The sequence below is a fragment of the Ailuropoda melanoleuca genome, chromosome 17 (assembly GCF_002007445.2).
Source record: "Ailuropoda melanoleuca isolate Jingjing chromosome 17, ASM200744v2, whole genome shotgun sequence".
In the NCBI taxonomy this organism is placed as follows: Eukaryota; Metazoa; Chordata; class Mammalia; order Carnivora; family Ursidae; genus Ailuropoda; species Ailuropoda melanoleuca.
This window is the reverse complement of record NC_048234.1, coordinates 33002743-33025163: the sequence shown is the minus strand read 5'-3', so window position 1 is coordinate 33025163 and position 22421 is coordinate 33002743. Positions and strand designations below refer to the sequence as shown.

The 22421-nt window shown below is 40.9% G+C and overlaps 1 protein-coding gene across 2 annotated transcripts in view; it reads right to left on the bottom strand.

The window, feature by feature from the left end:
* The window catches only part of TLE4 (TLE family member 4, transcriptional corepressor), an 89634-nt gene that overhangs the window by 50325 nt on the left and 16888 nt on the right, over positions 1–22421 (bottom strand). Inside the window, exons 2-3 of one of the 2 annotated variants that reach the window (XM_019808727.2) lie at positions 18561–18762; positions 17279–17295 (exon numbers count right to left, since the gene is read on the bottom strand). In XM_019808727.2, coding sequence (XP_019664286.1) covers positions 17279–17295; positions 18561–18762 — 219 coding nt within the window. Of the gene's footprint in view, positions 1–17278; positions 17296–18560; positions 18766–22421 lie in introns of both variants that reach the window. The other variant, XM_002927980.4, reaches the window with a different exon arrangement.

The window sequence follows — 22421 nt, the reverse complement described above, 5'->3', positions numbered from 1 at the left end:
TTGCTGTTAACTCAGCCTGAAGAAAAGGAGCTGCAAATAAATCAGTATTATAGTGCAGGGATGTGTGTTCCTTCCCCAAACAGCCAACCTTATTGACAGGGATTAGGTGTATCAATAGTAAAATAATGAAAAGCAGCAAGAGTCTCTCCTGCTCGACAAGCATCTGTTGGGTATACTCCCTCTCCCCACACAATTAGAGGATCGCCGGAATTGTTACGGTTTACAGCACTGGAGGGAGAAGTCCATTTTACAGATAATCTGACACGAAAATAAAAGAGGCTCTCTACCAAACGCAGGGCAAACAGCGGGACGGCGGTCCTCAGGCCACTCCTTGGGCGCTGCTAAGGCAGGTCGGTGCTCCCAGCAGAGGCACACTGTGCCGGCACAGCAGGGGAATGTCTTTTAAAATGAGGGTTTAGACTGACAGGAACCCACAAGTTTCTCCCCGTTTGGTCTCCAATTTCATCTATTATGAGTGGCAAGTGGTTTTTGCTGTAAAATACATAAAAGTCACGCTCTCAGCTGAGGTTGAACTATCCCGAAACACGAAATCCCCTTTGGAATTAAATATGTGCTCAGATCAGCTGAAGTTAATTCTCAACCATCTGCACGTACAAGATCCATTTTGTAGATTTTCTGCAGCAAAATTTTAATCCCAGAATAATTTCCCCCACAGCCTAACACATTTCTAGTTTGCTGCTTTCTGCTGTCAGTCTGGTGTTTGCTTGTGGAATGCAAGTTGATTTAAATATTAAATCCCCAAAGAATAAATGAAACTGAGTTATTTTCAAATTACCCATATTGTGCACTAAAAAAACATTAACAGTAAGATTCACTGGGCACCTACTAAGTGTTAGGCAGCCCTGAAAATTTACCTTTACCACCTCCGCCTACCCGGGCCCCATTACAGTAACTAGGACAGAGAGAAGGTTGCCCAAAGTCACAAGGCTGGTAAATGGCAGAAGGCAGTGTGTGAACCCAGGCCCTCTGACCCCAAAGCTTAAGTTTCTAACTACCATCCCTAGCAGTGCTTTTCACCTGCAGACTGGTTATAGAGTTCATAGTGTGTCACACGCACAGATATGGACAGGTCCCAACACACACCAGCTTCCCAACATGAAGAAATGTGGTTCAAACAGGGTACAAAGAGCCACCTTGAGTCACCCTTTATGAGGATGTTATTTCAGCTTTAAGAGCACAGCAGACATGAATGAGGGGTGGGAAAGGAGGAGGAGGGAAGACCAAGGCAGAGCTGTCTGTAAAACAGGTCTCTTCCAAAATACGCTTTTACGCCTGTGGCCCCCGCCACTGCCTGAGGGGCACAGCGGACCCATCTATTTGTCTTGGCCTAAGTCAATTTCTCTTGAACTCACTCCTTTCGCTGGTGAGCCTTTTATTGTATTTCTGCCCAGGTCTCTTATAATTTTGGAGTCATGCTGAGTCAAGTCTGTAGAGTCTAGGTCTCTCTCTTTTCTTCTTCCAGCTCGTTAACGACAAACTTCTCGCCTTGTTGTCTTTTCAAGTTTTCTAACCTGCATGAAGCCCCTGCCTCCTCCCTTGAGGACTAACCTCTGTCAGAGGCGTCAACTGCTCAGTCCCATGGATGCATTTATCCCCACTCAATACCAGCCCTTTCAGGGATTTCCTCCTTATGAACTTCACATCTAGGTCCCTCCACTCGATCACCTAGTATTGAAATAAGCAAAATATCACCTACGAGTTGAAGCCTGGAGAGTATTCAGCTTACAGTTTGTTTTGGCAAACTGCAGAGCACTGTCAAGTGATGCACACCGCCGCCTCCCTTTACTCATAAAGTCGCCTTCGCTGCTCAAATGATTACTAGTCTTTAGGACCAGAGGTGCTGCAAAGATTAAAACAACCGAACATTCCCACTGTTAGCATAAACTCAGTCAATTTCCATTCTTTGCCACTACAATTCCTTAAGAGTCGGTCACATGAGGTACTGGAACCAAAGAACCACCACCACACGAAGGTCCCATCCATTCTTTCTGTCACCAGCAGGGGAGGGAAATCCAAAAGAGAACAGAACACAAAAGAGGAAGCTCCAGCCTTCTTGCCCCAACAGTGGGTGAAGAAGTCCTGACCAAAGAGGTCTTAAGGAAGGTGCCCAAAGCCCTTCGGACTGGAATTAAAGACCAAACACACAAAGGCATGGCTTAATTTTTCTGACCACTCACATACATTTTTAGTAAACCTTTCAATTAATCATACCACTGAAATGCACTCCCCCAGAGGGCATTTTAACTTCCCAAATACAGTTTCTGTCTATCCTTGCTCAAGTGTTACATTTCTCTGGCATCATGAGGTATTCCAAATCTTTTACTTGCCATCATCAACCGCATGGTGGTCAGGTTTGCTGGCTGGTGCTTTGAGACAACTCCCATAGACCTATTCTGGTGAATTCTTCAGAGGAACCTTTCTCCCAAGCACACCCACCACCTCCACTGACCACCTGGGCACTGAAAACACACTCCACAGCTTTTGAGTCAATACTCAAAGGGAACTTCCACATTCAGATATTTTAAAGGGAGAAATATGCATACAATCCTCAGCCCAGAAGACTTTATATTTTGGGTTGTGACAGGGAAAATACATGCACAAATCAAGCCCGAGGAAGACCAAATGCTAAATGAAATCATCGAGCAGAAGGACAGCGGCTTCTCCAACACTCAATCATTTTCAGTCACACTATGTTGTCCGGTAACCTGCATTGATAATTCCTCATGAATAAAATGCCAGCATTATCATCGGCAGCTATGTTGTTGACATGCTTTTGCTATTTCACTCAAAATACCATTAATTTTCTGGCTTCACAACAGCTGAGCTACTCCCCATTTGAATATACAAAAGAGTATTTTGTTTAAACCAAATTAAAAGCGTTCCAGTAAATGACTTCCATTTTGCTAGCTATACTATTTTAGCATATACTGTTTTTCTTAATCCTCCCTACCTCAACGTCTGTCTGTCATCTCTCCAATCCAAAATACTTCCAGTATTAAAAATGTCTTTCCCCCTCCCCAATTTGGAAAGGGGGAATCGAGAAACTGACGATTTGTGTTACAGCATTCCTGACCAGCAAAGCATCTGAAGGGCAGAAGTCTAGTGTGGCTTTTTAAAGGTTATAAGACATGGTGGCCTCCTCAAATCTCTCACCTCTGTGAGCCAAGGTACATAAACAGCAAACTATTTTCCAGAAAAAGAAAACTAGACTAAACACACACACACACACTACACCTTCCATTTCGCATCTAGATAAGTTCCGACAGCCCCGACAGCCCCCATTTAAGTCGGAATAAAAACCTCTACTCCTGCCAAGCCCTCCTGGCATCTCACCACTTTATTTGTTCCCATTTGTATCTAATGCTTTTGTCAACAGTTCAACAAAAGTCAAAGCAAACAACCCACTGCAAACACTGGGGGTAACAGCAACAAGCATGAATCCTTCACAATTATCCAGCCCAGCTGCTCCAAAGCTCTTCCGGGCTGCTTTCATTTACAACAATGTCAACAAAAGGCTGAAACCCAATAACTAGATGGGTCAATATGGCCACTGTATACCCTCTGGAGGAAGAAAGGCTGTGCTCCTCCTTTGCTGCTTCAGCAAACATGGAGAATAATTCAGTTAGATGGACAAGTGCTTGTCTGATCATTTGTTATGTGAATTATTCAATGACTTCCCACATAAACTACTAAACAGGGCTCTTCAAATATTTCTGCAGCATTTCCAGCTGTCCGACCGCAGAAGCACATAAAGGAACAAAGGCGGATGAAAACCGAAATCATGACCCGCGTTAGTTCCCAGTGATAATCTCTAGTCTAAGAAAGCCAAGTCTTTGCAACTAATCCTTTTGGGTCTAACCTTGCCTGGCATTGTTGCTACAGGCCTAAGCTTCACTATGACCCAGACTGGGGGTGGGGCCGAGCAGACAGCCACTTAGCCATTCAGGGCAACGGAAGACCAAGCGTGGTGCTCCACCATCTTTTACCTTGTTCAACTTTAAAAGTCACCCCCCGCCCCCGCCACCTTTCATAACCACTGCCGACAGGTACAATATGCATTTACGATTTTTAAGGGAGCATTTTAAAAGCATCACATGAAATGTATTAACGAGCTACAAAGCATAGTTTAAAAGTACCTGTTCCTAAAAGACTGTACTTTAAGAACATCGATGCCCTGGCCTAATTTTGATAAAAATGTTGACGTTTATTTAACGAAGAATTACTTTGAGATGTAATCATTCCAAATCCCCACTTTCCTTTCTTTCCTCTTAAACGTACGGCTTGTGAAATCATACCTAAACTAAACAGCCAGAGAAGGGGGAACCCTGACTGGGGTCTGGGCCCTCATCCAGCTGCACCCCTCCCTCAGGACCGAAGGGACATGACCCCACACACTCCCTGCCTCTAGGCCCTGAGCTGGGCACCAGGACCCTGCATTCCCGACCCTCAGGCAGGGTTTACCCAAGTCTTTCTGGAGCCCCCCAAGGGTAGAGCAAGCTGAGAGTCTGAGCATACCTGGACCTGAGGGCAGCCACTGGCATGACAACAAAGCTTTGAAGTGAGAGCTGGGGTATCTACTACAAGAGCACAGGTGAGGGCCCACGTGGTTCCAGCAATGAACTCCAAGGGCCCTGAGAATTTTAAATTCAATCCTGGCCTTTCAGATAATCATGAAAGTATATTTATTAACTGGAATTATAACTCTTAAATAATCAGACATATGGTATGAGGGCCTCCATTTGTACTCTTCCTCAGGCCCCACAAATGTTAGTGGTAGGACCAACAGGAAGCTAGCACGTTATTTTGTGGGAATCCCATCTTTTGAGATCACTTCTACACCAAACGTTCCACTGCAGGGCATCAGAAAACCACGCGAGAATTTTTTCCCTTCAAAACCTTTGGTTTCTTACAGATCCAGGTATGATCCACAACAGGAACAAAAGTACTGATTTTATTTCTATAAACACTTTAAAAACATAAAACGTTAAAGAATTAAAAATAAAATTCAAGGATTATGTTGTTTGCTAGGCTAGTCCATAGAGTAAGGATAAAATATCTGAATGCTAGAGACAGCCCTCTTCCCTTCTAGATTATTTGTGTTTGCTTTCTTTTTCAGCCTCCAAACAGCCAGATTATAAAATTACTGCCTGTAATGCACTTGGTCAAACACAGGTGAAGGAAACAGCAGATTCAAACTCATGTCTGCTCACAATAGCCAGTGTACTCACCGCCATTTATTACTTCACTGTAGGAGTCTCACTTCTTACCAGAAACGCCTAAAAATTTTTAGTTCTTGGCATAAAGAATTGTGCTTTCAAAAAACAAATACTAGACCAGAACACGAAAAGCAACTTGAGAATTCTACTTCCTCCTAAAGGTCTTTAATAACCCCTGTAACTGTTGTATTTTCTGAGGCTGGCTTCCAGTATCAACTAAAAAGTTGGTAACTTTAAAAAAGATTCTTGACGAAAAAAATACAAAGATTCTTGAAAGAAGACAATTTCGTCTGAACTGAAATGGGGCTATTTACTGGGAGCAGCAACAGAAAACTTTTTTTAATCAGAGAAACCACCTGAAAAGCAAGGTGAGGGGGTTCAAACACCCACAAGTCCAATAATAGAACGTTTTAGCCTATAGTCCAGTTGTTTTGCTGATTCCTACAAAATACTACCTGAACACAAGTAAAAAGGCACGCAGCACCATCAAGGCTGGGGGTCTGCAGAACACCGTCACAGGCATTGCTGTCAGTGTTTGCTAAAGGTTCCAGGTTTGCATGGATTTGCACATCAGCCCAGGCAGCTTCCTGGGAAGACTGCCTTCAAAAGCTGTCCTCCAATCACCATAAACTAGTTTTATATGGACATTTTCAAAGAATTCAGGACTAACCAGAAGCTCAGAGAAATGAAGAGAAACCATCCATTAATATATTTTATTCTACTCAGAAGGCAGCACATCTCAGTTCCATACTTTAAAAGGAAAACAATTGAGGGAAGGGATTGTATCTAATGTTTACCATGCACCCCCAAAGACCCAGTTCAGGCCTATTTGCCCTCCAGCTGCCAAATCAATACCTACCAACTTTGAATGTTTAATTTAGGCTGCATTGCTCAATTTTCAAGTTCATGTATCGACACCAACACGTTTCAAAGTCAGGAGCCATTAAAATAATAATTGGGGGTGAGTTGTCTACAGAAAATCAGGAAAATCGCTCCGCCTCAGAGGTTCAGAGGTGCCTTTTTAATATCTGAAGGTAAACATACACACTGACAGTTCTTCCTACCTAAATGACCCTCAATTATTTTAAAGACAATCAAGCAAATCATATATGGACTAGCATGTTCCACGGACTTCTGTCTTAATACAGTTATTAAAGCAACTCTTCTCCCTACAAACTAAACATACAGACGACATCCAACAAGGGACACTTTTTATGTAATATTCTTCTTTCATTCCTTCTCAGGGAAGAAAAAGGGTCGACCCATAAGGAAGAATGGAGGGAGACCAAAGAAGGGGAGAGAAAAAAAAGGAAGAGGAGAAGGGAATTGAAAATGACGAGGGTGAGCAAACCCGTTCACAAGCGAGCATCTGGCACTGACAGGAGGAACTGAGCACAGAGTCTGCGGGATGGCGCTACCGTCTGGAGGGAGGGCACCAGTTTGAAAATGGGAGGAACTGAAGACAATCCTATTGGGAGTGGGGGAGTAACTTACCTAACGGAAGTATTATTCCTGGATGCCTTGCTCTTTAATTTTCTATTAGTCACAGTTTGCTCCATTTTCGCAAGGGCAAAAATGTCACCGACTTAGTTTAAAATTTCCTAAATAAGGACAGACTATGTTACTCCCAGATTTTATTATGAAAACAGGTTCCAGCCTAAGCACCCAATTCAGGAGCCTCCCTCCGAGGAGCACAATATGGTGTGGTTATAATCCCCAGGCCTAAACTGGGCCTGGGGCTGGGGCAAGGGTGTGGGACAACTCCGAGACCTTTCAGGTCCTGATCACTGTGGTAGGAACGCAAGTGATTATTTCAATTTTCTCCAAAGATTATTTTTTCAGGGCAGCCCAATAAACCCAATAATGCCCAGATTTACTAGAAAATTTTTTATTCATTTCCCCATGCACCAGAAAGTAAGCTAATAACATCCCACCGCGAGTGCTGTTGGGCCAAATCCCTCCACTGCCGCATGCACTACCAGGATAAATCTCCCTTCACTTGCCATTCCACCATCCACTTTAGGGCAAGACCCTGGGGACTGCTCCAGATTACCCCTCCGCACACAGTGTCACAGGCACAAGCCCGAGTGGCCCAATCAGTGCCAAGAAAAGAACAAACTAAAAAAGATTAATTCACAGATGTTCATGCATTTCACATACACTGTGCCCCATGGTCCGTTGCTAGGGCAACGGGAGACCACCAGTGCGAGCTTTATTGGCTTTATGAAGTGCGTCTCGGGGACTATAGTCCGAGAAATGCTGCATAATAATAGTGTGGCTTTTCTGAAGCCTTGTTTTGTGCTTATCCACATTTAACCTTCCTGAGTATTATAAAGAGCCATCGTTATGCACAGCCTTCAGACCCTCCCACCACCACCAAACTGCCTCAACTTTCTATCTAGAAACATTAAAATGCATCTCCTGGGGGTCCATTTTGGGAAGATCCATGTGAAACTGCTCAACCAGTTCCACAAAGGAAAAAAAGACCCACAAGCATTTAAAGATCACTATATTAGTGCAGCTGACCACATCAACGATTTCTGAGCAGAACAGAAGCTACTACCAAACCAAAACGTACACATGCCCCTTATTTTCTGTGCATGGGGAGGAACCTGGCTTTTGAACATCACAGTCGGTTTTAACCAGAAGGAACAGGAGAACCAGCAAGCCTTACGGGGCCGAAGTCTCTTCCTATCTAGCAGAACTTTCTGTGATGATGGGAATGTTCCATACCTGCACTGGTGTGGCAGCCACGTATGGCTGCTGAGCACATGAAGTGTGGCTAGTGCAACGGAGAAATTAGTTTGTAAAATTTTATTTCATTTCAACAAATTTAAATTTAAAATGCTTCACATGGCCAGTGGCTACCGTATTCACGCAGTTTTAGAGGCTTACCGAGACAACTAGGCACGTTTTAAAAAGTTCACAAAAAGCTGTCTCTTCATGCTTTTAGTTTTTACTTAATTAACACAAATATAACTCCAAGTAAATATACACAGAACAGTATTCACGACTGGCTGTCCCTCACTGTGCTGGCTCCAAACAGCCCCCCAGCGGTGGCCTAATCAGCCAGGTTCTTTGTCCAACAGGCCCAGGGATGAAGGCTGACTTCCCCTCCTCCCCCACCCCACCCACCCCAACCCAGGGTGGGAGGTTAAAATCACAAATGTCACAACTCTCAGAGCAGTAGTACAGATCAAGTGTTAATCTAAAGGGAAGGGGCGGGTGAGGGGGAGAATACAGGCTGGCTGGGTGAGGGAGGATCTGGAATGAAGAGGAGAAAAATAAAGCCAGTGAATAGATCAATAGAAGCAACAGCTTACATTCAGATTCACAGGAGAAAGAACACACTGAGACAATCATTTCCTGGGAAAAGCTCAAGCCTAATGAGAATTTACTCTGCTCCTTTATGTGACAACCAGCCCTTTTGTGGCACGGGCTTCCTGACTGACAGGAACCCAGGGCCCCTTAATAGGATTTCCATATTATTTCCAACACCTGCCCAGAAGTTATTTGTTTACATTGAAGGAGGCAAGATTCTCAAATCAGACATCTGCTTCTAGTTCAGGCATATCTTAGGAAACCATCTAGAAAGCAGCTTTGTTACCATGGTGACATTTTTATTTTCCGCCTTTAGTTGGCTCAAAACATTAGCATTTCCAATTTTATTTTGTTGTTCAAAAGGCCAAATGTCGCTCAAGAAAACAGAAGTTTAAAGAAAGATAAATGAAGAGAATACTCAAAAATTTCTACAATTAAAATGACCATAAGAAATAAATAAAAATGAGGTGTTATTATATCGCCTACTGGCCTCTCTCATTGGGTGGCATCACTAACCTGTTTACCTCCCCCCTCCCCTCTCTTCCTCCCCTTATATCTGAATACTCAGCAACTTGAAAAGTACCAATTTTGAAAGACAGATTCAAGAATCCTGAGGGTGTGATACAATTAAATAATGATCCATTTCCATGAAAAAGAATTCCTCTTGCTCACCCTATCACCATCTTAGAAAGCTCACTTACAAGGACAATACTTAAGACATTTTAACTTCCACCCCACTGCAATTCAGTACAAGGGTGGGAAGGTGTGAAGGACAGGAAAGCATAAGCTTTTCTTGAACATTTAGTGGTTGAGGAACGGATGGAATATTCAACAGCCAGGGAAGAAAGGTAGATTATGTGGGAGGGGGTTCCGTACAAGTATATGTGGCTGTTTTCCGAGGGGCTGAAGCCCAACTACAGGCATTGGGGATCCCACAGGCGGGGGGTGCTTAATCACCAGCTACAACTATCACAAATAAATAGAAATCTAAGTTACAATACTAGTAAGGGAAGCCCAAAATGTTTTTTATAGCACTGTAATTTACTACAGGCAGAAATAATTGGATTGGTTCTGAGCAGTGAATCCAATAAAGTTAAAGTAACAGTACTTTGGGTCGATTTTTAGATTCAAAGTAAAACAACTAAGTATTCCACTCTAAGATTTAAAGTTTTGATCTGAAAGATCTAAGCAACATTTAGTCTTGAAATATGATTTTATTACTTTCATTTAATGGCAAGCTTATTTCAGAGAATCTAAAATGCTTGCAGGAAGTACTTACTACTCAGCCCTCAGCACACTTCCTATCTAGTCCTCTTTCATGAGACCCAAACTGTGTTCAATCCTGTCCCAGAGCAGCGGTCATGGTAAAAATTAGATATGATTCCTCTTTACATCTGAAAATACAACCCTTAGGTGATGGCCCCCAGGTGTAGGAAGGCTTTAACCTAAAAGATACATGAATTACTTCAAACCACCATAGAACAAAATATGTAAGTTGGATATAGGTAAATGGAATGATTACCAGAGGGAATGATTCAAGAAAGCTTGAGAAGTGAGAGTATGCAGCTACCCCAGGTGATCTTATAATTTTGCCAGAGTAGGTTATGAGTTAAGTGTTACTGGCTGGAAGAATACAAAAAAAGATGGTGAACAATTCTTTGACTTCTTTTGGTAGAATTACCTACATTTTGAGAAACCAATGCTTTTGAAATTGAAGTGCTAGTTAAAACGTTTCAATACATCTTGGGCCCCTCTAAAAATTTTTTTTAAATGTTAGATATTAACTTTACCATGCAATAGTTTCCATGAAATATATGAAATGCACTCTAATTAAGAAATTTAGACACATTAAACACCAGGATGAAAATGTTTGTTTAATAAATAAGAGGGTTGGATCATGGAGGCAAAGAAACCACCCCTGCCAAAAATCAGTTGGGGAAGGCAGACTCCACCACCAACCCACCCCTGTTAATTACTATTTGTTCTGCTTGGGTGATCAGTGGTGGAGGAGGGCGCAGCAAACAAGCACAATCTCCCCCAGTCACATCATTAATCCATTCATGCTTGCCACCTGAGGACCAGCTATGCCCTAAAGATATTTATTCATCTGTTTAACAAACAAACAATTACAACATATTTTCTGGAATTAGGGCACCTGTTACATTTCACACAGCTCACATGCCTAGAGGCAGGTATCAATTAATACTGAACAAATTACTGCATCATAAACCCACAGAACAAAAGTTCCTGGTTGTCCTTTGATAAGGTAACTCTAAATAGTAAAATATACATTAGAAACAAATACTTCTATAAAGAACAAAAAAACAACAATGATGCTGAAACATTTAATTTCATTACTGTCTTATTTTGTAAAATTGAAAAGAGTTAAACATTGAATGCTTGAGAGGCATACTTTAAAACATTAAACCATCCCCTTACCCTCAACCCCCAAAATGAAATACAATTACCACTGTGTTTATTTAGCTAATGGTATAACCAACTTTAATGATGAAACATACCCTATGGAATAAGATTTTTATTGTAAAATTCACTTGCAGGATGGAACTGAATTACGTAAGAAACCATCTAATTCCAAATGCCTGAAAAAATACCCAGCATTATACCAGGTAAGTTAAACTGACTTGCCACTGACACACAGCTTACTAGAGGGAGCAAGGATTCCCAGCAGGGTCTGGATTTTCCTAATTCTATTATAATTCACCTTCTTAGCTAATCCTAGATTTATCTTCCTATACAGTTCCAACAAAAAAGATTAAGATTCTTGCCCTCAAGGAGCTAAAAATTTAATGGGAGAGAACTTTATTCTGTTGGGGCACAGGGCATCTATAGGACACGACCCACAAGGACACAGATGTACCTGACATATTTTAAAAATTCTACTTAAAAATCTATTTTTAAAGGCCTGTCTTAAGCAATACTTATGTCTGGAAAGTGGAGCTGGACTTCAAATAAACATCACAGTGTGTGTTTGAAGATTAAAGGATACAAAGGGAATTCTGTTTATCAATGATCAGCATCATTTCTAGATATCTTACTCCCTTGTTTATGAATAAATTTCATTAAACTGTTTATAGCCAACAATTACGTGCAAACCTAGAGGTCATTCTTCTACCCATTTTCCCAGCATAAGAAAACGACTTTTCCTGGCATGATTCAGCAGAAAGTATTCTTGCCACCACAAGGAAGCACAAAGAGACATCTAGAATATGGGGCATTCTACAGAAGGCTAGACCAGGTTCTTCCAACAAGTCAATGGCATAGGAAAAATTTTCAAAGTGAAGGAAACACTTAAATTAAAAGAGACCTGAGAGATATTACAACAAAATGAAATGGATCCTCTTTGGACCCCATTTCAGGCCAACCAATTATTGGAATTCATCAAAGATGTTTGCTTATAGGCTGGATATTAGAAGCTGTCAAATAATTACTTTTATTGAGTGTTTAAAGGCAGTATGTCTATTATTGGGTGTCTATTTCTAGGCAAAAAAAATGTCTATTATTTAAAGAGATGTGTTCATTTTACATCCTGAAGTACATAAAGGCAAAATGCATGCTATCTGGGTTTGCTTTAAAATACTTTAGCAAAGAAATAAAGGAATAGATTAAAATGTGGCTAAAAATTGATAACTCTTACATATTGATGTTAAGTATATGGAGGATCTTTGCACTATTATTTCTACTTCTAAGTACATTTCAAATTTTTATTAATGAAGAATCAGACTGAATTACGCAAAAAGCTTTTCTTTGAGGGCAGTACTGGCTATGTGACCTTGGACAGGGCCTTAACACCTCTAAGCCTCTCTTCACGTCTGAAAAGAGACTAGCATATGCCACCCACCTTCCCATTTGAAATCTGAACTATGACTTACACATGCAAGCAGTGGGACTGAGTAGGAATCCACCTTATTTTCCCCCTAGGTCAGAGTGGATAAGATGCAGTGTCCAAGTTACACTCCTGAATTAGCTTCTTTTCTCAGATTACTGATGACTGAGGGAAAAAACAGGACATAATGCAAGCCCGAAAACAGTTTAAGTTTGGTGGTGGTGTTTTTGCTTTATTTTTCACTTTTTGTTTATACCCTTCTCCTTAGTGTTTTATAGATTTCATCTATTCCTCTTTTTAATCTAGTCTCCTCTTACTTCATGCTTTTGTCTTTCTATGACATGTCCTTTTAAAGTCTATAGTAATGAAAATCAATCCCACCTAGCTTTCTCCTGAAAGGTAAAATTACAAACATTCTTATTTTAAACAGATGCATGTGGGGGTGGTTTAAAAACACAACTCCCCGGACCATTTGGTTATCCCCTCTCCCACTGCTCCCCCTCTTTCTTTCTCAAGTGGCTTCTTCTCCAACTTTCTCACACACAAGACATGCCAAAGTTAAACATAAAAGGCACACTCTTTTTGGACTGTTTCTCCTCTGAGACAGGAAAAACAAAAACAAAAACAAAAAAAAACACTGAATCACACAGGTCACACAAGATCCTGGAACAGAACCTTAACCATTAAGTCTTGATGTACAAAGTGAAGTGGCAAACAGAAGTAATCACTCTGTTAATTCAGGCTAAAAACCCACTTTCACCTGTAACACCCAACTAAAGAGATAAAAGTGCTTTCTTGGCCTGAATCACATACTTCAATTTTTACATAAAAACAGTCTAATTCTCTATTGATAAACATTTATTGCCAACAGAAAATAACTGGAGATGAGATGAAAAGCAACGTATGATGTTTTAGTCATCTGCACAGAATAAACACCAAATGCAGCTGAGGCAGAATGAACAGGCATTGCCTTAGATGCGACTAATGACCAGATCAGTATGAAAACCCTTAAACAAAAACAAAGAATTCACACGGGGTGGGGGACACACAGTATGTACACTCACAGAAAAGCATTTAGCTTGAAAACCAGCCAAATCTAAATTTAGAAAAATAAGTGCACCATCCTTACTTACACTAGCAAAGATTACAAAAATTATCAAGTTCAGTACTGGCGGATTGTGTGAGAACAAACACAGCCTTTTAAGATGGTACACTGTTTCTGGAGATTAATCTGGCAGTGCACAAGTCGCTAAAGATGATCGCACTCTGATGATGCACATAGCACTTTGGGAAAGACTATCCAACGAAATAATAAAAGCACCACCACTTCGTAGGGAAAAAAATGTACTTGTGCTCTATTTTTACAAAAAAAAAAAAAAAAAAAAAAAAAAAAAAAANAGGCAAATCCTTCCCAGGTCTCACTCAAGGAGGTTACTGATATTTGGGATAAAAAACAGGACACATAATATACATTAAAAGGACTAATGAAATAATAAAGTGTGCACAATAATATCAATTTGGGAGTGGCCACGGAGCTTATCAACAGTTGGTGACAGTGAATTTTGCTATTTCTATTGAAACTCATCTTGATCTGGGTATCCGTTATTTGCTAGAAGGTATTAGAGATGTGTAGACATTTGGGGGTAATAAGACTAATTTCTCAACCTCAAATTCCTAGCAAGTTTTGGGTACTTAGCCTTCATAGCTCTGAATCAATACCCTCCCATCAGCCACTCAGATGAGAAAGATAATGATGTGAGGAACGTAATGACTTCTCTTCATGAACTGGTACCACCAGCAACTGGGCAGCTCCTGGCAGCACATGGAAATGTCTGCTCTGTCACCAATTTGAAGTCAACCAACTTTTACCCCTTTGCCACCAGGAGGCATGAGCACTGGAAGATTCAACCATCCCAGAAAATGCTTCCTTGGTTTCGCTTCTGTTGTTTCAAGGGATGAGAGAAATGGTACTCAACATTCCAGAAGATGGTGAGAAAGCCCCCAGTCAGGAGACAGAGGTAGGAGCCTCATTTCGGGGGTCCTCTTGGGACAGCTAAATTTGGGCCTTCCAACCTACCACCAAGGACAAGAGTGGATCATAGTCCATGTTTCTGGGCTTCGTTTTGGACACATGGAGTTACTAGACAGTCAAATGACAAGCAGACGCCCTAAACTCTTACCCTCAACAGCCCTAGAATACACACCGTTCTGGTTTCTCATCATCAAATAAACTCGATTCTTGGGCTCCCACAGTGCTTTCTCCTTTAGGTCCATATTTACATTCTCTAGCCTTGTTGAAAAACTTCAGATACAGGTCTGTAAATAAAAGGCTTAGGAATGAACTTGGCTACTGGAGCTATAGAAAACAAGATCAATAAAGCCAATAGCATGTGGTTTAGTGGCCACAGAACTTCCTAGAAGAGAAAGGAAAAGGAAGAAAAAAGCCCAACACTTTAACAAGTGAATTTCTCTCATTTTACTTGACACCTAAAAAGGTAAAACACCTTAATTACCTGAATCTTTACAGTAAGTTTAAATTACATTTTACGAGCTATTCTGAAATCTGCCCTGTTTAATAATCTGTAACATCAAGAAAACATTTTAAAGTGTCTCTCACAATTAAACCCATCCACAACCTTGCATAAATCAAAATTTTGCTACCATATCAAAATGTTACACTGGGGCTGTATAACATTGCCCACATCCTCATTACATGCAACACTAATTACTACCAGCAGATTCAGAATTTTCTGCACATTAAAGGCTTTTAAAGGAGCTATAAAAAATTTCAGGCACCATTAATTTAAATTTGTATTGAAATTTCCTTTTGACAGATGGCCAAAAATTACTTATTATTTAGAGTACCAGAGCTGCCTGTTTGCACATTAGAAGAGGAAAGGGAAAAATTAAAAGCAAGAAGGAAATTTATGTCACGTTCATTACCTGTGAAATGTTAAGGAGCATTATCCTGCATGAATAAATTATTTCATACAAGCCTGACTCCAGCTGCAGGCAACTGGCACGCTCCGGCTGATAAAAACCATCTCAAGTCACACAGCAGACAATCATAAAAAGCCCCTCTTAACCAGGAGCCACTTAAGGGAGGATGAGGACGATCAATGGAACAAGCAACCAACCGCTTCTCTGAGCATCACAGAACACATTTACGAAAATTAGCGAACTTGTTTCATCTTGCAAAGCCATAGCACAGCCCCAAACCCGACACAACTTCAAATCTTGAGAACCGTACCCAACAGGAACATCTATTTATAGCTACCATTCCATAATAAATCAAGGCCAAATCATCCACCTCTATTTCCTCTTTGTTTTCCCCCTGGCTTCTAGCTACGTAGACACTCACTCTCAGACTCATCCTGAATGATTATAGATGATTTCAAAATACACCCTAGTCTGGCATAAGGGAATATAAAATGTAATTGACACAAAAGTGTACACTGGAGTATAAATATTTTCACAGTCTTCTCAGAGTGCTGCCGGAGAGCAGGCTTTTGTTTAGTTCACTGGCCTGCCTAAAGGTATGTATTTATCATAAGAAGGCAGGGAATGTTTATACCGTTGGCCCCAGAATAACTAGACAGGCTTCCCAAGGGCTGCTATCAGCTAATTCTGGTCAATGCATTTACTTACCACTTCCTAAGTACACATGTGTGGAACACTCAGATCAAAATTGCTTTTTTTAATCTAGGTCCTGATATGTATATTACACAACAAAATACACAACTGTAAAAGCGTAATTAAATAAGTCAGTGTGTGCGGTTCCAATTGTAAATGTTGACATTTCTATGGGTGTACAGATGCCCTTTCAAATTACAAAGACTCTTGAAGGGTAAAATAGATACACTTAATTTTTATTTTCCATTATGTAAGGGTTTTGGAAAAAAAGACAGTAAAGAGGCGTTCAAAGGGACAGCACAGGTGGTTCTAAGGGAAGATTTTAGTCTTCATACACATAACTTCATTAAAAAATACAAGAGATGTAACTGCCTGTGCTCTAAAACAACTGTTGCAAAATAAAGGAAAGGACCTGACAGCATCTGGACACTGGCCAACGCTTGAGAACGGCCTTGTCCTTTTAATCCTTACAAAATACAACACATATATAGGCAATTACGCATAACACAGTGGCGTATTTACATTGTGCCTGGCTCAAAAGTGATCAAGCAATTTTCATGCTTTCCTCACTTCCTGCCGTGGTAGCCTGTTTTTCTCGTTTGCTTACTCTATAAATTCAGGCATCCTCAGCACATCCCATTCTGGTGTTGCACAATCACGTCCAAATCATTAGGCCCTAAATACTTTTCCTCTTTCCCTACAACTTGTCTGTAAAGAGATACAGAAGCAGATAAGAGAGATGCAAAACCTAAGGAGAATAACTTGCTATACTGGAAAACAAGATGTTGTTAAATAAATAAATATCTTTCTGGTAGAGAAGAATGCTTTTATACATTATGTTAGGGCGTCTTGTAGGATAGAACTGTTTTCTAAAATGAGACTAACGTATACTTCTTATAAATCAATTTATTTACTTTTCATTATTATTTATCTTATAGCCAAAGCCTAACTGAAAAAAAGTAGTTATTCTTCCTCACATAGGAAGACATAATAAAAAAAGCAACATGAGCCAGATCTTCCATAGTTCCATCCTGGGCTAAAAATCCAATTGTGAGAGAAAAATGAGACCAATATTTTCAAAAATCTCAACCACACGACTGAAAGTAGTCAAAAATACAGTTAACCACGCTTTGGTAAAGCCCACCAAATCATTCTGTGAATCTCCAAGAATCCATAACTAGATTTATTTACATCATTTAGAGACCTTCTAAGCCATTCATTCATCTATGAGTTGGAGTCCTACCTTGATGGAATCTCTGTCTGTAGGCCAAACAGCAACAGCACAGGTGGTGGGAAGAAGGAGAAAGAAAAGTACCAGTTAGTTTACATAAAATCATACATTTATCAAACTTGATCTCTGTTAAATAATAAATGGCACAGATGTCATCTTTGCAGTAAAGTTAATTATTAATACTATTCAACCAGATCCACAAAGCACCAATCTACCTCTGACACAAATTCAGAAACCAAAGCTGGCTATTCAGATTATTTATACTCCTTATCGACTTGTCCACTTAAGAAAGTGTTCACGTCATGCTTCAACTCTGGATCATAGCATTAATGTAACTGGATGAGAAATACCACAGTGTTTCCAACATCAGAGATGGGAAATTTATGTTTATGTGATAAAAATCATTTACCCAAGATTATAATTCATGGTAATGACACTGAAACAGGAGTAGATATGAGGTTGTAATTATAACCACACCCTTCTAACCAATGAACCACCCATGTGCTAACTAAATTCCCACAAAGGAATGCTGGGAGAGACTTCTTCATTTGCTTTTCTGCCACTAATAAAAATTATTACTAAGCACCATACAAACATACGGTCACATCAAAATATCTCTGAACCATTCATATACTTTAATGGAGGGCGGAAACCAATCTAGAAGGAGCACAACTGTCCTTTAAATCAATTATATGCATAACAATTGTGTTGGTCTTATAGGAAGCAATGAGTTAATTTCATGCTTCTAGACAGCCTGTGTGAGAAGAGGTAGTTAAACCAACAGATTTCATTAATTTGGGCTGCACTTTCTCAATTACTAAGACTACTAAAATTGTTTTCTTACCTGAGAGATTTTTACTGCACCATATAGGCTGATCTGATTTATAAATAATAATTGACTCTGTCAAATTATCAAGTGAGTCTTTATCAGTAAGTCCTTCCCCAAAATAGAATAGGTCAAAATTAGCTATTAAGGCCACTCACTATTTCAAACACAGAGCACTGTGGGATTTCATTACCGATTCAGACTTGGGGAACATAGGAGGTAGCAAGGGATCAAAGGCAATAACCAGGAATCAGGACCCCTTGCCTTTGGGGACTGCATTCACTGTTGCAAACCACTAGGGGATCATTTGGAAAAAGACTGCTTCCAATCATTCATTTACCTTCCAGCAGAAATCCTCTGTGTAGTCACTGGGAAAATTAAATCCAGAGACAGAATAAACAGAATCTGGAACCCACACTCAGTGGTGGGCAGGTAACAGCAGACTGACATCTTGAGGGAATCACTCACCTCTTTGGTGATCATTGTCATGGTGCTTCTTCTCATCTTTAATTGGAAGGTGGGACTGGCCTCCCAGGGCACTGGAGAGGGCCAGAAGGCTGGCACTGCTCCCGATGGGTGGAATGGCAGGGGGCTGAAGTCCCGAAGGGTGTGGGGTCAGAGGCACCGGCAGACCATGTCCATGTGATAAATGCTGGGCCTGGAGTTGTTGCTGCTGTGAGGAATGAGACAAAGATATTGAACTTGTTCCCTATATCCACAACCCCCTGCAAAAAGAAAAGAGGTGCAAAAAGATCATGGAAAGCCTAACACCCACAAGGCAGAGATTTAGCCTTCATATACAAATTTTTTAGAAAGGGAGGGAGGGAGATGTAGATTGGAGAAATGCTCTTTTTTCCTTAGATTTGGGGGTTTTGCACCATACTGTAAGGAACTTAATTTTTAAATAGTGAAATTAGCTAAGTACCTTTTAATAGCTGAAACTCAGATTTCTTCAACAAAATGTCTGTATTTTATTCTACCAAACATACGGCCTCGCTATCGTACATTTCTAATCAAAACATATACGTGACTAACTGTTAAAGCAGTTATGTTCAACAAAAAAAGCTGAAAATTGAGAAAATTAGTGTTAAACAGTTCTCCCAGAACTGCTGCACAGCATGCAGCGAGAGTTAATTTGAAAGAGAAAACCTGAATTAACAACCCAGAAAAGGAAACTGGTTGCAGCCACCGTTTTAAGCCCTTTAAGTGTCCTCAGCGGTACTTGAGCAAATTACTAAAGAAAATCTAATGTAGCAAGGCTGGGGTCCTCCTGTAGGCTTGCTCAATAATGCTGAAATAATTGGGCACTCTGTGCACGTTTAGTGATGCTCGAATGGAAAGCTAGAGGCCTGCCCTCGCACTCTTCTCCAGCGGCCGCCTCTGTGTTGTGACAGGTTTATCTGAGTGGGACTGCGATGCATGCACCGGTAACTGTGCTGACAAGAGTTTAAAGTCATTTTCCCCAGCACACTGGCGACACATGGAGAAAGCCCTCGAGAGGCTGGAATGGGAGTGCTTGACCTCAGCAGAGGCCGCATCACGCTCATCTACAGCAACTGCCCTGGGCAGGCCTTGCTGCCTCCTCGAAGTGTGGAGGGGGAGGGGGAGGTGATGGGAGGACTCCAAGTTAAACGCGTCCCTCCACAGGCACCCCCGTCCACGGGAGACCCTGCTTAATGGTGCTCCAGGAGAACGAGCGCTGAGGAAATCTCAGACTAACTTTTGTACTGATTACGTTTTAATTAATGCCTCCAAGTAAATTACTTGTCAGATCTATCCTCTGATAGCCCAACAGTCTTCTAGAATCTTTCCAAGTAGGACTGTGTATGCTGTTCCCTTTCACTGATAAAAAGGATCTTGAAATGCCTTTTTTTTTAATAAAGAAATTACTTCAAAGAAAAAAGTGCATTATTTTTTCTCCTCCCCAAATCACTTTTATTTCCTTCCTCTTTCCCTCTATCCATCTTCCTGTGTCTGACTATAAAAGTCAAAGTATAGCACTAATTAGCTCTTTTCTCCAATTGACCTGCAACTATTTTCTGGCTACATGCACTTAAAATATAGTCAATAAAATATTAACACTTTTTTTTTAAGTACAAACACTTTTTAAAAAGCACGTTTACATATAAAATCGAATAATCGGAGCAGTGATTCAGATATTCCACCAACCAACGCCCACGCCACAGTCCTGCAAAGCACTACCTAACCCAATAGTCCGACACGGTGTATTTCTCCTTTTGAGTAGCCAAAATCATGTTAGTAATTCTTTACATACTGTAACTTAGCTGTCACCAGGAAGTATGAGCACACGATCATATTTTCTAAATGTGCAGAAAATAACGTCTATGAAGAAAACAAGGCCTTTAGGTAAACATACAGCAAATTTATTTCAAAACCTTATTCAACTGCAATCACTAGAAACTGCTCTGACTCCCTATCTCCTCTAAATCTCCTAATACTTCCTGTGTATGGGTCCGGCACGCAGCCACTTTGTACCTCAGATCAGAGTTCAATTGGCAAGCTTTTATTAAGAGCCTGCAAAGGCGGCTCTCTTATCCCCCTTCCTAGACTCTAAGCTCTGTGAGTCTACATCTGAGGCAAACCCTAGGGGCCTGCAGACAATGAAACTCAGATTACCTGGGCAATCCCAAAATATGTACGTCGATTTCATTAGACATTTAAAAAAAAAAAAAGTCTCAGCCAAAAACAACAGCTTCAATGATCCAGGTGTTTCACTTCGATTTTTCTCAGGACAAAAAATAAGTACCATCACCCTCATTTATCTACCCAACCAGGAACATTTCAAAGACAGAAAAGATACCCCGAGTCTGTTGCACATGTTATTCACAGTAGAGACTTTCCGAAACCTCACTATCCCCCCTCAAAGTAGTCTGACGCTAGCTTCTCCTCTTCTCCCCATCTGTCCATCTCTGAGGAAGGAGGGCCCTTTTCCTGTCTGAGGCCGAGACCCTTCCCTGTCCACAAAGGCTGTGTCAGCTATCCATCCCTCTTCCTTTCAGTGCTGCTGATTCTCCAGGGCTCTCCCCTACCTCCAGTTGTTCTGTCACTGATTTTGTCTTTCTGCTAGCCAGCTGGATACCAGCAGCCCTAGGATTTTGTTTAAGATGAATTGCCTAGTGAACGCCAAAAGAACCCGGGGTAGCACTTTTCTAGGAGGGAAAAAAACACTGTATTTTAATCACTTTTTGTGTCCTCCACTGCTCCAACACAGTGCCCTGCACATAACTGCCACTTGATCAATGTTTGTTAAATTTAATTAAAATAACCTTCTTTTGCCCTCTTCGGCTACTGGCCTATATATATATACACATATATATATCCTTGATTTTGCACAGCCAAACTTCTCTTAAAACTAGTGTAAATTTGCTCTCTCCACTTCTCAGGAACTCCCTCCAGTACATCCACACACACACACCCACATACAAACACCCTTTCCTCTTTAACCCCCTATAATATGGATTCCAGACCCACCATTCTCATGAAGCTCATGACCACCCAGATAGCAATTATTTCAAGATCTTACAATTTTCTCTCTGACATACATGCAGTCCTTGTTCAAACTTTCCTCTACCTGCTTCAGGAACACCGCAATGATCCCCAAGGCCTCTCTTTAACTGTCTGAATGCTCTGCCATTAGCTTTCCTTCTTGGTTTTCTCTGTTCCTGCTCACTGAAGAGGAACGGTCCTTAACTTTTTGCTCCTCTCCCAGTCTCTGGTAGCCCTGGCCTAACTTCTTGCCAGACAATTTTACTTGGCAGTCCAGCATTATGTTAAAATGAAAATGTTTAACACAAATGCCCTAGGTAACTTCTGCTGGCTCAGGTTAACCAGCCACCATTGATTTGTTTTTATTCTGTGCTCCTACATCTGTAATGACCAAATCCTATGAATTCTCAAATAATTCCTTGTATTTCTACACCACCATACCCATCAGACCCTTATCATATTTTGATTAGAGCAAGCCTCCATTAGCTCACTTGAATTCCAGTGAATTCATCCCGCATCACCACTGGCATGTTTTCCCCTCAATTCATGTCATCTCTCATCTCTTAAAACAACCTCACCCTTACCTAACCAAGTTGTAGTCATCCATCCGAGCTCACCTCATGTTCCACCCATTCTGCAAAGGCTTCTCAAACATCCCACGTGTCTACTATTGCACAGGACTCCCTGTATCATTCACTGGCATTGGCTGCCTTGTGAAGATACTGTTATTCATCTTTTTATGGCTAGGAAGACCTCTGACTTGCCAGCAAGACTGTGAAGTTCTGGAGAGAAGAGACCAGCCTCCAGCCTCTGCACCCCTGG